The 16333-nt window shown below is 34.7% G+C and overlaps 1 protein-coding gene across 1 annotated transcript; it reads right to left on the bottom strand.

Moving 5' to 3' along the window:
• Window positions 1-595: 595 nt before the first annotated feature.
• LOC122607404 lies at window positions 596-3054 on the bottom strand. The gene is made up of 3 exons (XM_043780370.1): window positions 2876-3054; window positions 2352-2779; window positions 596-1850 (listed from the first exon to the last, which is right to left on the bottom strand). The coding sequence occupies exons 1-3, from the start codon at window positions 2948-2950 to the stop codon at window positions 647-649; spliced, it is 1707 nt and encodes a 568-aa protein (XP_043636305.1). The 5' UTR covers window positions 2951-3054; the 3' UTR covers window positions 596-646.
• Window positions 3055-16333: the final 13279 nt, after the last annotated feature.

The following is a 16333-nucleotide window of genomic DNA, read 5'->3' as shown; positions in this document are numbered from 1 at the left end:
TACTCTTAAAAACATTTAGCTTGGTCATATATATCACATTGAAACCTTTTGAATTTAGCACCACACTGAAATGATGTTTAACCTAAATAAATCACATGTAGAATCCACCGTGATGATCATCACGGCGAAGTGTAGTTGCGCCACCACGACGAGCAATACCCATGGTATTAGCGTCACAACGTGTGCTCCTACACACCATACGTACACACGTACCTACAAATTAATATAACTTGAAGCATATCATCTTCTCATATACAAACAATCTTGACTGACCATATATCTCATCTAAAACCTCTTTACACACAAGGACAAAAATCAAACAGGGAATTCTTGCAAGGAAAAAGTTAATAATAATGGTGAATCTATCTTTTTCCAAAAAACTTGATTGATTTAGGTCACTGTGGATAATGGGGAAAAGGTGATAAACTTCTGCTATTAAAATATACTCAATTTTGTACACATACAGAAGAAAAAAAGGTTGAAATGAACAACATATATAAAGATAGACAAGTACTGCTGACAAAATTTCTTCCCACCCCAACCCTCCCAATTTGTACAACACATCCATTTATGATAGTAATAATATTTTTGCACATATTTCTTGATCAAAATCTTGATCAAAGATTACTTAAGATAATTATTATAATTAACAGCTTAAACCTTCATATTTAACCGGAATAGGACGATTATAACCAGCTTGTGACAACAAGTTCCCAACAATAGCAAGGTCTCTACAAAACACTCCTTGAAATGCATTTGTGTTTTCAACTTGATTCCGGCTTTTGTTTGTCCTAGTCGAGATTGTTGTCGTCCTAGTAACCGGTTTAGACGACTGTTGTTGCTGATGATGCTCATTTAGCTGCATTGCGTGTTGCAGTGCAGCTGATGCCTTTTTCCTTTGTTTCTCATTAGCTTCTTCATCCAAAATTGTTTTCATTAGATTCGTGTAAGCTCTTTGTATCAACCTGTATAGCAACAAGCCCGACATTTTAGCCCGGTCCTTAATCGAGTCAATGTCATGGTCTTCCGTAAACTCACACCTATCGATAAAACTAGTGGCCTTATCGGGCTTGTGTCTCAATACAAGTAACAAATGTGATCTTTCCAACTCAGACCGCGAACATCCACGTCTTAATCCCATCAGAGCATAGTGATCTACATTTCCTATTTCACCCGACGCGACTCTTTGTTTGAGTTCTTGAATCTTGTTGGTCAATAAACAGAGTTTTCCAGGGATCTCGTTATATCCAACGTTTTGGCGTTTCCAAGCCGGCCCAGGAAGCTTTCTATCGCGTAAAATGCAGTTATACAACAGTTTCAAGTGCTCGAGATCATGAAGCGAGTCAGGGAGACAATGAATGGTTTCAAAAAGTGAAGCCCGGGTAGCCAAGGCCTCGATACAAGACGGGTCTAACGCCAATGTTCGGTTACAATCAGCTATGGCTTCAGCTATTCGGTTACATGACCGATAAGCTGAAGCCCGATGCATATAGCATTCGGCTAAAAATCCTTGAGGGGAACCACGGCGCCCATCAAGGATTTTTGAAAAATGTCTTATGGATTCGTTGTAAAGACCGGCTTCTGCAGCTGCGATTGCTGCGGTTTTACGACGAAGGAGGAGTTTGATGTGGCTAAGGAGGTGGCCTATACTTTCTGAGTCAGCGTTCGGAGGTGGTTGTGTCTGGCAGTTTAAGGCAAATGTTTCCGAGGAAGATGTGAAACTGTCGTCTGACCAGCACACACTTTCGCGGCGAAACGCTGCGGAAGCGAGACGTTTTCCGGTTTGGAGTAAGGCCATTGCATCCTCCATTAATCCTAAGTGACAACATGCTTGACCAAGTATCATATACCTATATAAATTGTAGAAAAAAACAATATCAAAAACTAGCTACAAACAGCATATATTATTCATTTGTATATTTCAAAAGATATTAACAAAACAGGATATTTAAGTGACAGAGTTACATATATCTAAAGACAGGGGATGTTTTGCTTGGCCTATTCATAAGCTTTTGACTTATTTGTATTTGACTTATCTTCTAAAATAGCCTATATTGTGATCTATAATCTTATAATGATTTACAATCATAAAATTAAGCTCATAAACCCAAATATAAGACACTAAAAGTTGGCTATAAAAAATAAGCCAAATGAATTAGTCAATTTTTTGAATTAGCTTTTCACGGGCTTATTGTTTTCCCAAAAGTTTGAGCAATAATACCATAGTGACTTCTCTTTTGTTTTTGTTAGATTCGTTTTTTAATCAAATCAAGCAATACTAATTACATAAAAACAACAAAAAACATATATAGATACAAAAATTAAAAGAAGTTACATATATATATATATACCTCCATTGACCTTCTTTGTTGCGATTTTTGGCTAATCCAGCCATGACCTTTTTCTTCAAATCCGATACCGAAAAGCACTTAAACGGTTGCTCGAACCGAGAAGGCGAATTAGCACCAGAAGATAAAAGCTTAACACGTTCTCTAGCCAATGGTTGCATATTATTATCAGAAGATGAAGAAGATGATGATGAAGAAGAAGTGTCATCACATGATGACATTTTATGGCTAGGAATATAATCTTGTAACATATTTGCAACTTCTTTATATCTTTTAAGACTTAAAAGAGATGTAGCTTTTAACTCCATTGCCAATTCATATCTTGGTGATAAAGCAAGTGCAGCATCAAGTAAACTTATTGCTGTTGCAATGTTGTTTTGTTCTTGTGATGCTATTAATGATCTTGCATCCTTTACATACATATCAACAATCTATATATATATATAAAAAAAAAACATTTAGTATGTCAAAATGATATAACATTGTACAAAATGTAATGTAACATAATATATTTAGTAAGAGTGTACCTTTTTATTGGTAAGCCACCAATGTTTTTTATCAAGACATCCATGAGATTGATAATGAGAAGGAGATGAAACCATGGTTTGTGATTTGTTGATAAAAAAAAAAGTGATGTGATGAAGAACCTAATTAAGAATCTATATCTATAGAATTAGTGTATATGTATATATTTTCTCATATTTTGGAGAGAAAATGTGAGAGAAAGGTTGAAGATATGTGAGTGTGATAAAAGAGAGCTATGGGTTTTAAATGTAAAAGCAAGTGCCAGCTTTGACCTCAGACAAAGCTTTCATCCTTGTATTTCATTGCTGGCATTTTTATTGTTATTTATTAAGTACAAACATAAAGAGAGAGAGATAGGACATATGTTTTTAAGTACAATTTTAACATTCATTCATTTAACTAGTTTTTTTTATAAAAAATATTTATTAGTTGACTTAAAACATTGAACATGCAATAAGTAGATTTATTTATTGTAAAGGTTCATTTTTATTGGACCAGCTACTTCTGAGACTCGTAAACATGTGGAATTATGACTTGTTAACAATATGTAATTTATACTAAGGTTCATACTTTAAACACCATAATTAAATCAGTGGTAAACGCTTTGGCCTCTAGAGACAGAAGTCATGTGTTCGATCATCATTTTATGCAAAGGTTAGAAGGCCTTTTCACCATTTAGGTTGAATATGAAAGCAGACTTTCTACTTTGGTAGTAGAAATAAGGTCTGACTACATCTTAACCTCTCTTATACACCATCGAGGTATTATGACTCAAAACCCATAAAAAATGACACTGGGCATTTTCTTTTTTTATTTTACTCTAAACACAAGTTTGAATTTAGGAAGTCTTTGAATTTAACTAGCACAACTCACAATCATCTATCACTTGTTAATATATAAGGATTATTACTTACAGACGTAACTAACTATTACCAAATGTTTATGTTATGTAAAAATCATGTAAAATGTCTATATCATGTAATAAACTTTCAAATTTCGATTATTGGATGTATCTGACCAATAAAAAATTTACACATTGCAGGTTATATGGTTGTCACATATATCCGGGTACATCCAATAACCAAGATTTGAAAGTTCACTATATTACATTAAAATTTTACGAGATCTTTACATAACATAGACATTTTGTCATAGTTAGTTACATCCATAGTTAATAATCCCTAATATATACTAGAGTTATGCCCGTACAATGGGATTGTGTAATGACGACGGTAATGGGTCGCGGTGGCGCGCGAAGGAAGCGGTGACGGCGGTTGCGGTGGTAAGGATGGGTGGTGGTGACGGCGACAGTGGCAGTGGTGGCGAGTAGTTTAAGTTATTGATGTAATGTAGTTTTGATGAATTGTTGAAATTTAAAATTAATATTGAGTAAGTTGCCAATGGGGTTCGTGGCCTATTGGTAGGGTTTTTGACCTTAGGAGGATCCACCTAGGTTCTAATCCCACTTCTCACATTTGTGAGGATGGATTAATATGATTTTTAGAGAGTTCTGATTTTCAGGCATACGTGTAATTTAGGAATAGAAGTATAATGCTATGCCGTTAAAAATAAAAATAAAAATTGAGTATTAAGTTAAATGTTGAAACTTAGATAGGTATTTGAGTTTTTGACTAATCCGTATTACTATAGATGAAGTGAAAAAAAAAGTGATAACCTCAAGAAGAGTTACTTAACTTTTAACAAAATAACACCAATACTTGTAAGTCTTAAATTTTACTACATAACTAGATCATTTTAAGATGCTCGTTCTTCGTCTTTCCATAATTGCTTGGATCTCTAGTTTTTCCATTTTACTGTTAATTAGAGTCTATGTATCACTTGTTAAAATTTTGCATTGCCTAATGGTAATTGCTAGTGCACGTGGGAATAAAGATCATGCCAACTAGCACCAGATTTTGTTGGAAGTTAGTTTTTAGTCAAATAGATTTATTTTGTGTTTTATTTATTTTTGCATAATAAGTGAGTAACAGCTAGTAGAATGAGTAGTAAGTAGTTGCACTTTTATCTCCTTAATTTCTGGTCAAATTGTGAACGTTGGAGGTTGCTCCAAGTCTATTTATATTGTAATTTTCTATTAGTTTAGTATTCACAAATATTCAGTAGAAAAGTTCTTTCATTTTATGAGCATACTTGTGTCTTTTATTTATCATATTTTCCTTCAATAAAAGCATAGCTACTGTCAGCTATTTGTTAGTTGCTTTGTTCTTCATACTTTCTTATTTAACAAGTGGTATCAGAGCTGCTATGAGTGATCTCCAATTAGTAGGCGGTGTGAAGAAACTCAACCATCAAAACTACAACACGTGGGCTACTTGTATCAGTTCGTATCTACAGGGGCAAGATCCGTGGGAGGTTGTAAACGGGTCTGAGACAACACAACCGGAGGAAGACGCTCAAGGTGGGCTGCGAAAATGGAAGATCAAAGCAGGAAAAGCTATGTTTGTGCTGAAGACTACTGTGGAAAAGGAGTGGCTGGAACATATTCGAGATGCAACAAACCCAAAGGAGGCCTGGGATGTGCTCTCGGTATTGTTTTCTAAGAAGAACGACACGAAACTACAACTACTAGAAAATGAGCTGCTGTCAGTGAATCAACAGGAGTTAACCATTAACCAATACTTCCACAAAGTGAAAACTTTGTGTCGAGAAATTGGTGAACTCGATCCGGAAGCCAAAATTGGTGAACCGCGTATGAAGAGAATCATCATACATGGTTTGAAGGCTGAGTATCGAACTTTTGTAGCAGCAATCCAGGGTTGGCCTAAGCAACCGACTCTTGGTGAATTCGAAAATTTGCTAGCCGATCAAGAGGCACTAGCAAAACAAATGGGTAGCCTAAGTGTAAGCTCTCCAAAACAGGAGGTTGAGGCCTTGTATGCTGAACGAGGAAAAGGAAAATACAAGCATGATAAGAGTCATGGTTTCAACAATCAACCAGAAAAAGGGAGACACCAGGAATGCTCAAACAAACCTCATCAGGGAGAGCATTCTGGTTACAAAAAGAACCAACGAAAAAGTAAGAAATTTTCGTTTAATTGTTATAATTGCGGGAAGAAAGGACATCTCGCAAAGCACTGCAGATCGCCTAAGGCTGAAGAAAGTAATGCTGCTACAACGAGAGTTGAAGAAGGTTGGGATGCAGAGGCCTTGGTTGCTCAAACAGAAGATGCATTTTCCTTCACAGCCACCACTGAAAAACAAGATAACCGGCTGGAGGATTGGATTGTGGATTCGGGGTGTACGAATCACATGCTGGTGATAAGAAGAAGCTCTCTAATGTTAGCAGATATGGCGGAAGCAGAGTAGTAGTGTTGGCCAACAATTCCAGGCACCCTATCGAGAGCACTGGAGATGTAATCTTTCTGACAAGCAATCGTAGTCCAGGATTAACCCTGAATGATGTTTATCATGTTAAGGGAATGAAAAAGAATTTACTATCAGTTCCTCAATTTACAGAAGATGGGCACTATGTTCTACTTGGTCCCAAAGATGTAAAGATTTTCAAAGAGTTCGAAACACCATCAATTCCCATTCTGCAAGGTCAGAAAAGAGAAGCGGTTTATGTGTTGAATGCCGAGTCTGCATATGTAAATCGGGCCAAAGGGAATAACAACGCAGATATGTGGCACCAGAGATTGGGCCACGTGGGCCTGGACAAGTTGGGTTAGATGGCAGATAAAGGTTTAGTATGTGGGCTTCCCAAATTAAAACTAAATAAAGAAATTGTGTGCAGCGGCTGTCAATTTGGTAAAGAGAAACAATTACCCTTTCCTCAAGAATCAGAATGGCGAACAAGAGAAAGTCTGGAGCTGATCCACTCCGATGTATTTGGCCCGGTCAGAGAACCTTTGATTCAAGGAATGAAATATATGGTGACTTTCATCGACGACTACTCTCGCTACATGTGGGTGTATTTTCTAAAGGAAAAATCGGAGGTGTTTACGAGGTTTAAAGAATTTGAAGCTGATGCAGAAATTCAAACAGGGAAGAAGGTTCGATGGTTGAGATCAGACAATGGTGGTGAGTATGTGGCTTCTGATTTCTCTAGCTATTTGAGAGACCGACGTATCAGGAGACAATTTACATGCCCGTATACTCCTCAACAAAACGGAGTATCCGAGCGAAAGAACCGACACTTGGGAGAAGTTATGAGGAGCATGATGCACAGTAGAAATGTGCCTGGGCGCTTTTGGGAAGAGGCGATGAAGACAGCCGCATTCATCATCAATCGTATACCTTCTCAAGGTATGAACTATGTTTCTCCATTTGAAAAGTTAATGGGAATAAAACCCAAAGTCAGTTACTTTAAAGTCTTTGGTAGTGTTTGTTATGTTTTTATTCCTTGTAATCTATGTGATAAACTTGAGAAGCGGGCAATTAGGTGTGTGTTTGTTAGTTATGACCCTGAAAGAAAGGGATGGCGCTGTTGCAATCCAAATACAGGAAAGTTTTATGTTTCGAGGCATGTTATTTTTGATGAGAATTCTTCTTGGTGGTCAGAGGATAGGGAAACAACATTACCAGACACACAAAAGTTGAAAGATGATCTTGAAACATCAAAAGTAACCTTAACTTTTGATGAGTCTGGATCAGAATCTGGATTAGAATCTGTTGGTGTGGAGAATACAGAAAATGCTGCTGCAGAAAATGATGAACAAGTTCAATCAGAACCTATGCCAAGAAGATCAGAGCGGGTAAGAAAGCCTAACCCGCGCTATGCTAATGCTAATGTTGCCATCATTGAAGACAGGTTACTTGAACCAGAAAGTTTTGAAGAAACGCTTGGAAAAGCAGAATGGCAGCAAGCAATGAACGATGAGATGACTGCTCTTTTGAAGAATCAAACTTGGGAATTAGTTGAAAAACCCAAGGATGCAACGTTGGTTTCTTGCAAATGGGTATATAAGTTGAAAAAGAAGGCTGATGGTTCGGTGGACAGGTATAAAGCACGCTTAGTGGCACGTGGGTTCACTCAGCAGTACGGGCTTGACTATGAGGATACTTTCAGCCTGGTTGCAAAGCTAACTACCATTCGAGTGTTGCTAGCAGTTGCAACAAGTAAGCGTTGGAACTTGTGGCAAATGGATGTTCACAACGCATTTCTGTATGGAGACCTCGATCACACAATCTATATGTACCAACCTTTGGGGTTCGAAGATAAAAGCCACCCAAAGTATGTATGTAAGTTGAAGAAAGCTATTTATGGGCTTAAACAGTCACCACGAGCGTGGTTTGGCAAGATTAGTGAGTGTCTCGAACAAAATGGTTTTAAACTAACCAATGTCGATGCAAGTTTATTTGTTAAGCAGGTTGGTGAGAAGATTGTAGTTTTCCTTGTGTATGTGGATGACCTGATTATAACCGGAGACATAGAAGAAGAAATTCAGCAACTCAAAGAAAATTTGAGTATCCGCTTCAAGATGAAAGACTTGGGAAAACTCAACCATTTCCTAGGTCTAGAGCTGAATTATAGTGGTGACAAAGTGATTTTGCACCAAACCAATTATGCAAGTGAGATTTTGCACAGGTTTGAAATGAGGGACTCCAAACCGTCCATCACTCCTATGGACCAAAATGTGAAAATAAGGGTTGATGAAGGCAGAGAGCTTGAAGACCCTTCGGTGTACAGAAAGATCATAGGGAGTCTCATTTATCTTACCTTAACTCGACCCGATATTGCATTTGTAGTTGGAGTGTTAAGCAGGTATATGCAAACTCCCAGGAAGCCTCACTTGATAGCTGCTCGTCAAGTTCTAAAGTATATCAAGGCTACGGTGAACAAGGGAATTGAGTTTAAGGGGGAGAATGATCCGAAGTTAATTGGATATTGTGACTCGGATTATGCAGGAGACTGTAGCACTAGAAGATCAACCACCGGCTACATTTTCATGTATGGATCGAGTGCTATTTCATGGTGTAGTAAACGACAACCTACTGTGTCGTTGTCTACCACGGAAGCTGAATACAAAGCTGCTGCCATGGCATCCCAGGAGTGTACTTGGTTAGTGCGATTGTTTGAAAAACTGAACCAGAAAATAGACTATCAAGTTAAGCTAATGTGTGATAACATCTTTGCCATAAAGCTTGCTGAAAATCCGGTGTTCCATGCTCGTACCAAACACATTGAGGTACATTATCACTACATCCGAGAGAAAGTGTTAATGGGTGAAATTGATATGGTTCCTATTGATACAGGGGAGCAGGTTGCTGATATGTTAACAAAGAGTTTATCAAGTGTTAAACTGGTGAAGTTTGCTCAGAAAATGGGAATGGTCCAAGTAGGCAATGAGAGGGAGTGTTAAAATTTTACATTGCCTAATGGTAATTGCTAGTACACGTGGGAATAAAGATCATGCCAACTAGCACCAGATTTTGCTGGAAGTTAGTTTTTAGTCAAATAGATTTATTTTGTGTTTTATTTATTTTTGCATAATAAGTGAGTAACAGCTAGTAGAATGAGTAGTAAGTAATTGCACTTTTATCTCCTTAATTTCTGGTCAAATTGTGAATGTTGGAGGTTGCTCCAGATCTATTTATATTGTAATTTTCTATCAATTTAGTATTCACAAATATTCAGTAGAAAAGCTCTTTCATTTTATGAGCATACTTATGTCTTTTATTTATCATATTTTCCTTCAATAAAAACATAGCTACTGTCAGCTATTTGTTAGTTGCTTTGTTCTTCATACTTTCTTATTTAACATCACTTAATCGCTAAAAGCTAAAGTGTATACATATTTAGTCTTTTAAATATTACTCGTATAATCTTTTGCTACTTTGATGAAGTTAATTAACAATATTTGAGCAAAATTAATTATGAGACGCCACATGACTTTTATTCTTTCATCACCACAACACCAAAGCTTCCGTAATGATCTTTATTCCATTGAATCTCGCTTCTTCACCATTATATACGAAAATTAGGTTTATGAGGGGACGTCTAGTCGGCTATTGATTTCGGCATCCAATCATCCCTCACGCTAATGGTGGCCACATGAGGCCGTTTTAGTACTTCGATCCCATACGCTCTCCACCTCACCTTCGCCGGATACCCACACCAACAACGCCTATGTTCTATGGGGGCCTAACCATCACGGGTGGCTCCAACAAAATTACTAAACATGTCATTTCAATATTGTCAATTTTGAAAGACTAATATTTATGATCAAAACTTTCATGGGCTTAATCACTTTCTTGTATTAATACAATAGGAGTATTGTGGTGTTCTTGGATATAACAATGTAGTAATTGAAGTTCGAGACCACGACCAACATTTTTGGTTTTTGGAAAATTCTAACTATCTCAACCCTCCTTTCCATGTAATTATGCTCCCTTTACCCCAAAAATAATAAAATAATATTTAAATTTAAATATTTATATACTTGTACATTTTTTTTATATATATATAAGCTAAGAATATATACTTCGATCCATTGACAATTTTACATATATTACAAATAATGTTACACTAATTTATATTTTTAGTTAGTATAAATAGATTATAAAAACTTGTTACGCTTTTACGAAGAAACTAAACGACTAATCGATGCCTTTTTGAAGTTTATTAATGATTAGTCCTTACTTGAGATGGTTTTAATATCGTCAAGCATTGACAAAACATCCAATGTTAAAATAAAACATCTAATTCGTGTGTATTTCCCGGTTTTACCCATATAAATTGGGTTTGACTTTATATAATGACAAGTATGTGATATTTTTTTCAGAATTTTTTTGTTGATCTTGTATGTTGCTGAGGCCTAAAATTGAACCTTTAAAAAAATTCATGTGAGTTTATAAAGCTTATGATTTCTTAAGTTGATAAAAAGAATAAGGTTTTTTAATTTTATGTTCTTTTTAAAATATAAAGAGTAGATGCGGGAGAAAATCTTCGATGTGTGCTTCGTTTTGGTAAACGATTGACTTATACAACATACAAGTCTTGACTTTAAATGTGAATATAAAAAAATAAATTAAATGATCTGGGTAGCTTTTGACCGACCTTCACAATTTCAACATGATTCAGGCAAGGATGTATTTAATTAGAGATCTTAAGTAAGATATTACAAATCACAGACGGAGTATAATACAACAAAATTGCATTCAAAAGGAAAAAAGAAGAAAAAAGAAAACCAAATGCATTAGTTGTCAATATGTTAATAAGTAACAACTGGTAATGGACCAACCAACAACTTTATTATGATATCATTTAAATGTGATTGGTAACACCTTTTAATATAATTAACAAAAAAGCTGGAAATTTGATTATAAGAGTGTATTTGGTTTCTTACTTTCGTATATGTACATAAAAGTTGCGTTTATAAAATCGACCTTCCAAAAAAAAAAAAAAGAGTAAAATCAAGAGGTCCAAAAAATGATGAACCATTTAACCATATCTTTGGGGAACATTTCATTTTCGTTTCAATCATATGTGATAAAAAAAAGTCTCCTCCAATTGATGATCCACAGCCAATAAAAACAATGAGGTCCAAAAAATAATGCAAGACATGAGAGCTCACCCACTCATCATGCCACATCAGTTAATGCATGCCACCTGTACCCACGTGGGACCCACCTTCTGACGTGGACATCACAAAATTTCAATGTCGATACCAATGAGGATTTTGTGGCAATTACTTTTACATAAAATCAAGACTATCAGTATATAACAAAACAAATAGAGATTTGTTAGAGTCCACACGATTAATTCTAGCCATGTCCCATGGTTGGTAGTACAAGCATGCTATTGTACAATATATAAATATGTATTGTAATTTTGTAATTATGAATCACTGCTGGTATGATAATCAATCAATCAACCAACCATGTCTACTTCAAATTAAATCTCAAGAAAACAACCTAAACTAACACTACTGGTGAAGACAAAGGACAAAGTTGAGAAAGACATGGCATAAAAGACCATGTATACAAATAGTATCCGTGTATAAAAGTTAAACTAAAGGTAGAGCTAGTAAACCTGTTCTAGTTAAGACAAGTTATACAAATTTTATTTTAAAACTGAAATTAACCTTCCCTTTTTTTAGTCAGTCTCTCTGCCAAACAAGCAACTGGTCTCCTTTAGTGTCAAATCTATGTTCTACTAGTTGTTAAACACATATGGGATTGCAAACACCCTTTGCAACCATTATACATGTCATGTTGTCTCGTTCCACATTGAGATAATTTCATATCGAAGCCAACGTGATATGTCGATGGTTCCAAATTAGAAATACATATATAATGACTTTTTTTTTCCTTTTATTTGGAGTTACCATACTTCATCAGCAAAAAGTTTTATATCAAAGTAAATAGATGACTAGAATTATACAAAAAGCATTGCAATTTATGTGAGGTAAATTGTAGCTTGCCATATATTTGCTAAAACTCAAAAATTAAATAGTTATAGATTTATAGCTCCAATTCAATTTGGTGGTTTGAATTGAATGAACCCATACTTTATAGATATAAGTAACACATTGGCTTTTTAATGGCTAACAAAAGTTTTTACTTTTGAGGCAAAGATGGTTAAATAGGAGAATATTATTGATGGGGGTCTGGTTTAGTGGGTGAGTAGGGCTAGGAGTCTAGGACTAGGGTAAACTTATATCCATAGGTTAGGGACCATGGTCCCAAGTAATTGAAACACAGGGAGGTCTAGAAAGCTAGGTTAGTGTGACAGGCACCTTTTTTACAAAAGCCAAGTAGATGCCACCTGGAATGACAACTAAGCATCCAAGATTATGGAGGTACATTAATGGTGTGGCATTCCGAAGTACGTACAACTACCTAAAGCTGTTTGTTTACTCGTATTTTTTGAAATTAAACTTTTTAAAGAGATTGTCTAACCCGAACTCTATTATTTTTGGGCCACATGCGCAATGCTATGTCCATTTCACTTTTTTAACACTACGAGTATTTTTTTGTGAAATATAAAATGCTCATCTATTTATCGATTGGTTTCACAAATTGAACAACAGTATAAATGTTAGAGGATTGTGTCATAGAATGCCTTCATTATATCATTTTTCATATCTAATCACTTTTACCTATATTACTGTGGCAAGAAGATCAGAAGGATAAAAAATACACCTCTTTTGATACTATTGATAAAGTGTGTCATAGCTGGACCTCCTTCACTATGCTTTGTTGGCATTGCGTTGACATACGTAAAAACCAAAATGGGCACATGCATATGGATTATTGGGTATTTGAACTTATTCTTGGGTGTTAGATAGGCTTCACATTTTTATATATTTCAATAATACGAGTATATGAATGAAAAAAGCATTCATAATTCATAGGTTGTACACATGGTGCCTTCCAAAGCAGCCATATATTGCACGTATGAAGTTTTAATTAAATTAGAGTATAGTAGTAGATACATTATTATGTATTGTTAATTTTATCATTATCACTTGGGTTTGGTCGTTATTCCGTCTCCAAATTATTCATCACCTATTGCATCACCTAAGTCTATTTTATTCATCTATAATGTAATGACGACTTTGTTCCTATATATAATCATGACAACCTTTCGTCAGTGACGGAGTTACATCGAGACGAAGGGTGACCATTTTACAACGTCTAGAAAACTTTATATTTCTGGTATTAACATATTAACGACCTTTATGTCAATGTAATATATATTCATTTACTATAAATACATATCAATAGAGTCATGATGGTTGATATGGGACATGTTATTACCCAATGCTGTCATGTATATATAAAAGGAAGACTTTTTTATTTAATATTCAAATGTATTTTGTGAATTTGAAAATGGAGGGAAAAAGTGAACAATATATGGCCTATATATGGGATGGACTTAATTAGAAGGGCCATGTGAGGATAAGCATATTTGTAAGGCTTTACAACTAGATCCTTGTTTAAAGGGAATCAACAACATGGGAGCTCTCTCTTCAAGTATTAATTATTATTTTGATTTGATTAAACTAAGTATTAAATCGGGTAGCGTAAAGTGTTGGTATCCAAGGGAGCACTTGGATATATTATGATATTATCCATGTCATAATAACATACAGTATCTTTTAATTCTTGTTGTTACTGACACCAACAACGGTTCATCCATTAATATAAAACAATATCATAATACACTACAATGGTTAATATAATCCGTTAACATATCTATGTCTCATTTAGACTTTTTATACATGAACTTCTCATATTTTGTATAAAAAGTTAAAAACTTTAAAATGCCATTAGTTTGATACTTTGATGTTTTAAACTTTGTGTCATTATTTTATATAGGAATGGATTTAGAATAGGGATACTAAAATGTTGTGGCATTGGAAAATGTAAGAAATGTAAAAAGGATAGATATAAGTTGTGCATTATGATGTACCTTGGTCATAGTAACATCCTTTTCAAATTGACGGCATGGTCACAATATCACAAGCTTATTTAAGTGCAAGTACAAAATCAGATTAAAAAATTACTAAGATAAGGGGCTTGCTTGGGCCAATGGCAAAGCCGGATACATATAGTAAAGTATAACAAAATTTCAGCAAGACTATGGATATGATTCTTCACGTGGTATGCATGTGCTTTTTTCTTTTTGAAAGCGATTTCACCATTTTAGTTCTTCCCCTTTTCACAGTTGGTCTTAATTTTCTGTGGTAAAGAATTCTATGTCAAAAACTCAAAATAGTTTTTCTTTTTTTGAGAATTTAGTATATCTCAATTCAATCACAACTTTACCTCATTTTCAACTGAAATAAGTATTGTTATTGTTTACCTCATTTTTAACGGGATTAAGTATTATTATTGTTGATAATTGAATCACATTTTACCTCGTTTTAACGGAATTAAGCATTTAACTTTATATATATATATATATATATATTTATGAAGTTATAATTAAACTAACTTTAATTACTATTGTTGTTGTTAATGGATAGAGATCCCTTCAAGTTGATTTAAAATCAATGGTCAAGATTCAAAATACAACTTCAAATTGTGACCATTATGGTCAATATTTATCCAACTTAATTAGTCAAGTTGGAAACTTGAGAGAATCCTCATCCAATTCAATCACATGACACTTTCTCATTTCGTTTTCAGGTAAAATAATTTAGTTCACAATATAAATTATTTTGTCATAAACAAAAATTTCTCTAAATAATCTTTTTGTATGAAAGTCGATTTTCATCATGTTATCACGACTTTCAGAAGTCTCTTTCGTTAGTCATGTTACCTTTTTACGAACCCTATTCAACATCTTCGAACTAGCTATCGACCCACTTTTTGTACAAGTTAGTTACATGTCAATTTCGTGTATATTTTATATGTCTAATTTGTTCTCAAACTACGTAAATCTTTACTAAAGGGTTTTCATTACTACTTGTCTTCTAACAATTTTTGATCCAACTTGAGTGTCCTTCTCTCTCATGTTTAATTGCAAAAACATATAATACATTGTAGTTTAGCTGGGCAATGTAAGCCAATCATAATTAAGTAACGTCTTAAATAAGATTACTAGTACTTTTTTTTTAAGGTGTAAAAGTAGTAATTATAACCGGTAGTAGTAAAATTACATTTTTACATCAAATAAAAAGTAGTCGAGCAACAAATAACGTCGTTAGTTTTATGTGTTCCACTCATTTTTGTTTAACATATAGATAGATGTGTAAGAGATATATTTATGAGATCACAAAATGAAATGGAATCTCGATAAAGGTTTGGATAAAAGTATAGGATATTATTTCATTTTTGTCTTACGTGGTTTTTGGATGTAAAATGTGACAGGCGACGAAACCAATGAGTCATAGCAAGGGTGTCTCTTTGAAGGAACACGTTTTATCATCATAAAAACTTATCCCATCACTGCACCTCTATTAACACAACCTTCAAAAATCTCCATAACTTATTAGAATTGTATATATCTTTGTTTTTATTGTGGTGGTTTTACTTCAGTCCGTTCGGTATCGAAAATGGGCTTCCAAGCCCAATCTGTTTAGCAGTCCAGCTTAGTAGTTTGGTCGGGTCCAAGTCAGCTTAGTAGTTTGGGTCAGGTCCTGTTAAGTGTTTGAGTAGTTCAATTAAGTAGTTACTGACAGACGAGTTTAGTGGAGGTCATGATACGCGTTTGTAGCTAATCGCACGTGGTTGTTTTTCTATTTAAACAATCACTGATTCAATGAAGTTATCGATCATCTAGTAATTCGAATGTTATCACTTTGATTCCTGTAGTTTTGGCCCTATATTGATTACGCCTTTCGACTCCCTCCTCAACTATTAGACGTACATATATGATATATATGCACAATCGCACACTCAATAGCGTTCTTCAATGTTCTTTTTGAATAATAAAGAGTAACTGATTTGATGAGTCATATCTATATCCATACACATACTTGTTTATTGGAGTATCATTTATTTTAAAGACTACTTGGTTAATAAAATTTATACAATTGAAACTAATC

This window comes from Erigeron canadensis, chromosome 7 (assembly GCF_010389155.1).
Source record: "Erigeron canadensis isolate Cc75 chromosome 7, C_canadensis_v1, whole genome shotgun sequence".
NCBI lineage: Eukaryota > Viridiplantae > Streptophyta > Magnoliopsida > Asterales > Asteraceae > Erigeron > Erigeron canadensis.
This window is presented reverse-complemented; position numbering and strand designations above follow the sequence as displayed.

What these genes read in the sequence shown, in the direction of transcription:
- LOC122607404 (XM_043780370.1), bottom strand. Translation starts at nt 2,950, where the DNA reads ATGGTTTCATCTCCTTCTCATTATCAATCTCATGGATGTCTTGATAAA. An exon ending in GGTGGCTTACCAATAAAAAG is followed by an intron (nt 2,780 to 2,875) that starts GTACACTCTTAC and finishes ATATATATATAG; the next exon opens with ATTGTTGATATGTATGTAAA. An exon ending in AACAAAGAAGGTCAATGGAG is followed by an intron (nt 1,851 to 2,351) that starts GTATATATATAT and finishes CAATTTATATAG; the next exon opens with GTATATGATACTTGGTCAAG.